The sequence below is a fragment of the Mus pahari genome, chromosome 6 (assembly GCF_900095145.1).
Source record: "Mus pahari chromosome 6, PAHARI_EIJ_v1.1, whole genome shotgun sequence".
Classification (NCBI taxonomy): domain Eukaryota; kingdom Metazoa; phylum Chordata; class Mammalia; order Rodentia; family Muridae; genus Mus; species Mus pahari.
The window spans coordinates 95,712,982-95,718,843 of record NC_034595.1 but is presented as its reverse complement, the minus strand read 5'-3'; the positions used below and the strand labels follow the sequence as shown (position 1 = coordinate 95,718,843).

General features: G+C 39.4%; 1 protein-coding gene across 1 annotated transcript in view; it reads left to right on the top strand.

The window, feature by feature from the left end:
* The first annotated feature begins 2,559 nt into the window (after positions 1-2,559).
* LOC110323759 (arylacetamide deacetylase-like 4) overlaps positions 2,560-5,862 on the top strand; it is an 11,055-nt gene continuing 7,752 nt past the window's right edge. Inside the window, exon 1 of the mRNA XM_021201120.1 lies at positions 2,560-2,727. Within this exon, the coding sequence (XP_021056779.1) occupies positions 2,560-2,727 (168 nt within the window). The remainder of the gene's footprint in view (positions 2,728-5,862) is intronic.

The following is a 5,862-nucleotide window of genomic DNA, read 5'->3' as shown; positions in this document are numbered from 1 at the left end:
TATGAAATTTGTAGGCAAATGGATATATCTGGAAGATATCATCCTGAGTGAGATAAACCAATCACAAAAGAACTCACTTGATATGTACTCACTGATAAGTGGATATTAGCCCAGAAACCTAGAATATCCAAGATACAATCTCCAAAACACAAGAAAATCAAGAATAAGGAAGACCAACACGTCGATACTTCATTCCTACCTAAAATAGGGAATAAAATACCCATGAAAGAACTGGCAGAGACAAAGTTTGGAGCTAAGACTACCCCACCTGGGGATCTATCCCATAATCAGCTACCAAACACAAACACTATTCCATATGCCAGTAAGATTTTGCTGAAAGGACCCTGATATAACTGTCTTTTGTGAGGCTATGCCAGTGCCTGACAAATACAGAAGTGGATGCTCATAGTCATCTATTNGTTGGAACACAGGGCCCCCAATGGAGGAGCTACAGAAAGTACTCATGGAGCTGAACAACAATATGTGGAACAACAATATGAACTAATCAGTACCCCAAGAGCTCATGTCTCTAGCTGCATATGCAGCAGAAGATGGCCTAGTCAGCCATTATTCATTAGAGAGGCCCCTTGGTCTTGCAAACTTTATATGCCCCAGTACAGGGGAGTGCCAGGGCCAAGAAGTGGGAGTGGGTGTGTAGGGAAGCAGGGTGGGGAGAGGGTATAGGGGACTTTTGGGATAGCACTTGAAATGTAAATGAAGAAAATATCTAATAAAAAATTGAAGAAAAAAATAAGGACATAAATAATTCCCTTAAAGAAATACAGGAGAACACAGGTAAACACTAGAAGCCCTTAAAGAAGAAACACAAAATTCCCTTAAAGAATTGTAGAAAAACACAACAAAACAGGTAAAGGAATTGAATAAAACCATCCAGAATCTAAAGATGGAAATAGAAAGTATAAAGAAATCACAAAGGAAAAAATCAAAAAATGGAGGCAACCCTGGAGAAAGAAAACCTAGGAAAGTGATCAGGACTTGTAGATGCAAAAATTACCAACAGAATACAAGAGAGAGAAGAGATAATCTCAGGCGCAGAAGATACCATAGAAAACATTGACCCATCTAAAGGCTTGGGTATGTGAACACTTGTCCCCAGTTGGTGGAATTGCTTGAGGAGGTTGGGATAGTATAGCCTGTTGAAGGAAGTATGTCACTGGAGAGAGGCTTTGAAATTTAAAGACTCATGCTATTTCCACTTTGCTCTCTCTTCTTCCCGACTACAGGTAAAGAAATGAGCTCTCAACATCCTCTTCTTGCTACCATGCTGCCTATGGCTTCTGGCCTGTGGCCTGTGGCCTGTGGCCTGTGGCCACTCTTTCCCACCATGCTTCCTCATACCTCTCTTAACCTGTAAGTCCAAATTGAGTCCTTCTTTATTAAGTTCCCTTGGTCTTGGTGTTTTATCACAGCAATAAAAAAAGTAACTTATACAGTTGTATGTCTTCCTTTCTTAGCTTATGAAGTAGTTTGGAAAACATTGATGTTAGTTCTTTTTTGAAGGTCTTGTACAATTAAACAGTGAATTTGTCTGGGTCAGAACTGGTTCTATTTTTTATTTCTGAATCAATCTCAATGCTTATTATAGATTTGTTTATTTATCTTTTTGGTTTAATTTGATAAATAATATACATATAAATTAATCTGCTTTCTTCAACCTTTCCAATTTAGGTGGACATAACTTTTGAAGGCCTGTACTAATGATTTCCTGAATATTTTTCATAATGGCTTTCTTTTGATTATAAGCATTAGTGATTTGGATCTTCTCTTTCCCTTGATTTTTGGCTGAGGATTGATCAATCTTGCTTATCTTTACAAAATGATCTACATTTTGTTTTACTGATTTTTTTTTTGTATTCTATTGTTTCTATTTCACTAACTTCTGCCCTGATCTTAATATTCTTCTTTCTATCTATTAAATTTGGGTTTGGTCTACTGCGATTTTTCTACAGCCCTAAGGTAGAGCAAAAAGTTATCTATTTGGGATTTCTCTGAAGTTTTTTTTATTGAAAACAAATTTATTTCTGAAACACCATTAATCTAGACATGATCACCTTCTCATTCTTATTGTGTTTTCTTTTTAGTCTTTCTTATTTCCTCATTACACAAACCTTTATTTCCAATTCTTGTTTATTTAACTTATAAATTTTTAAAAAAATTATGGCTTCTTCCTTTAGTATTGTAATTTCCAGTTTCCTCTAATTTATGAATAGCTGTATTTATTTTTAAATTTCTATTACATAATTTAATTATTTGTGTGTCCCATATTTATTTAGTTATTTCTCTATCACTTTACTTTGAAATATACTTTGTCCACCTTAATGGTTCAGATATGATTTCTGACCTCTTTTGTGTCTCAAGAAGCAAGTACATTTGGTTTTTCTTGACTGGCTTATGCAAGTATCTAGGGTACAGTTCAGACCAGGAGCATGTGTGAAGCAATGGCCCAGAGGAAGTAGTCTATAAAACTGGGTTAGATAATCCACTCAAACATTTTAAAATTAGTTCTTCAGGACAGCAACTCCTAGGGGCCTCAGGACCATGGCAGTTCTGTGTCTGCTACTGCTAGTGGGGCTGCCTACATTCTTACTGGGAGTCTTTATATGGGCTGTGGTAAAGCATTTTCTCACAGCAGAAATTCCTCCCTCTTTACAGCATCCAGTCAAGTTCAGGTGTATGCATTGTCTGATGCTCTTCGTAATGGCCTTGGTGAGTTTGCTCTTGCTGGGTGCAGGGGGGCACCATGCATTGGGGTGTTGTTAGTATCTTACTCTTTCTTATCTCTTCATTTCCTTCTCCTCTTTCTCTAGATTCCCACAAAATGAAGTCTGAGGAATCTTCTATGTTTCCTCTTTCTTTCTTTTTCCTTTCTCCTTTTCTTCTCCGCATTCATCCCCCCTTTCCTTTCCTCCTCATTTTTTCTTTTCTTTTCTCTTTGAAATAAGATCTCATGTTACAGTCCAGCCTGGCCTTGAGCCAACTGCTCTTACTCTCCACTACATTGCCACACTTTTTTTCCCTGAAAATTGCAAATAAATTTCAGATGGAGTTGCTGCCCACAAAGGGTACATCATCCAAGAGCTTTGCCAACACCTTCAGCCACAACTCCTTTCTCCCTTCTTCCCATTTCCCCACTTCAAGGTGCTTTCTCAATTAGTGTGAGAGATCCTGAAAGCAGAGATTAATTTTCTTTACTGTGTCCTAAGCACAGGGCAAGCATTGTTTGCAGAGCAAATCATGCATGTTATGGAGTCACCAAGCCAGCCTGACTGCCCTAGATAGCTGAGTTATGCACCACATTTGGAGATCAAGACTGGGGGCAGTGATCAGCAGGTGCCAACAGGTACAGCAAGTATAAAAAGACTATAGAGGCAGGCAATTTGAAAAGTCCTGATGTCCCAGTACTCAGCGTATACTTGGTAGTGGCCAAAACGTTGACAGTTATCACCTTAGGAGATTGTTGAGAGGCAGAGGGTGGGAAGAAAATAGCTGAAAAGCACTCAGTGAAGCTGTCTTATGAGGATTTCTGCTCTGTTATAACTGGCTGTGAGAGCCTCTTCTAACCATAGGGTTTTCCACCATACCCAGTTCCTGTATAGCAACTCAGAGGCTTATTATTTAAATAATAAATGCTTAAGCCTTAAGATTTTTCCCCAACTAGCTTATAACTCTTATTAACTCAATTATCCCATTTATTCTACTCCCTGTCTGCCATATGGCTGGTTACCATTCATCGGTTTCATAATCCAACTTCTCCCCAAGTCCAGGTGATCCAAGTTCCTGCACCTGACTCTTTTCCAGTGTTTCTCTCTTCGCTTGATATACCACCTTCTGCCTGAGATTATTGGGCGTTAGATTTTTTTATTGACACAGGTTCTTCATAAAGTTACTTCATAGATAAAATGTTACATGGAAGACAAGTTGCAAAAGGATGTTGATAGTAAGTTCAAAACAGTGTTTCATTCTATAAGATTATTATAAGTTTAAAGCAACAGTTCCACATGGCCGTTCTTTATCATAGTGCACACCCGTGGCTTCATCCTTGGACCTGACCTAGAATGAATGTTTTTCATTGATCACAAATTTGTCCCAAGCCTATTCCTCTTCTTAGTTCAATTTCTGAAAGCTCACTGTATTTCTTATTATGCAGCATTTCCTTACTATCCTATGAGGAGGGGACACATTCTTTTCTTGATTTTTAACTTTATTACATCTTTCTGGCAAAACACTAAAACCATCTCCTTAAACTTTCTTCCTCAAATTATTTGAATCAAATCAGAAAGGCTATAAAAGGTCATTAATTCATCTATACCACATTAATTCTTGAAAGTCCATCTTCATGTTGATCTGCAGAAAATCTGTCCAGTAGGGTGGGTTGAGGCCCAGGAATCATTAGGCTAAGTAGTAATGGCAGAAAAAGCACATCAGTAGTGGGAAGCAATCCTGGGATGAAGTCTCTGAGCACTCTGCATCTCAGAGTGTACCCATCGCATCCATAAAAAATGGTAGGCCATCTCCAGGAAACTTGCTTGCTATACTCTTTCCTAGATGGCTTCTGCCAGCTAGTACATCTTGCACCTTTCCGAGAACTGTATGGACCTTGCTGGATTAAAGTCTTTGCGTTTACTTGGGCTGGTGGTGCTGAGATTTAGTTTGTTATTTTTTATTTATTTTTTTGATTTTTAAATTTAATTTGATTTATAATTTATTCTTTATGCTCCATATTCCATTCCCCACTCCTCCCCACCCACCCTCTGACTGCTCCACATCCCATACCTCCCCCCTACCCCAACCCATCTTCACGTGGATCCCCCCACCCCCCCCACTCCGCCTGGCCTCTGGGATAAGGGCTCAACAACAGTGTGAATTCAAAACTGGTGATAATTTTTATATTGTGTGTTGTGTCTATTTTACTGCTCTGAGAAGCACTCCAAATCTCATTTTCTGGAACGAGAGCAGTGAGCAGATGCATCCTGAGATTAGAGCTGGGATTCTCAGGATGGTGATAGTTACTGCCCAGATTTGGAAATGTCTCTTTGTTCTGGTCACTGAGCCTGGACACCATGATGAACAGGATGTATAGAATAGAAATAGAGGGCTGGCGAGATGGCTCAACAGGTAAGAGCACTGACTGCTCTTCCGAAGGTCCTGAGTTCAAATCCCAGCAACCACATGGTGGCTCACAACCACCCATAATGGGATCTGATGCCCTGAAGACAGCAACAGTGTACTTACATATAATAAATGAATAAATCTTAAAAAAAAACTCTACCTTAAAAAAAAAAGGAATAGAAATAGATTCTCCTCTTTTAGTTCTGCTTTTAATAAGTTGGAAACGTTGACATATTTATGCAAAACCAAAAAACAACAGCAACAAAACAACAACAGCATTTTCTTCTGGGTTTCTAAGAAGAATCAATTTACAAAGAGTGCTTCTTTTTTTTTTTTCCAATTTTTATTAGGTATTTACTTCATTTACATTTTAAATGCTATCCCCAAAGTCCTCTACACCTCTGTCCCCCCTGCTCCCCTAACCACCCACTCCCCCATCTTGGCCCTGGTGTTCCCCTGTACTGGGGCATATAAAGTTTGCAAGACCAAGGGGCCTCTCTTCCCAATGATGGCTGACTGGGCCATCTGCTACATATGAAGCTAGAGACATGAGCTCTGGAGGTGCTGGTTAGTTCATATTGTTGCTCCACCTATAGGGTTGTAGACCCTTCAGCTCCTTGGGTACATTCTCTAGCTCCTCTGTTGAGGGCCCTGTGTTCCACCTGATAGCTGACTGTGAGCATCCACTTCTGTGCTTGCCAGGCACTGGCATAGCCTCACAAGAGACAGCTA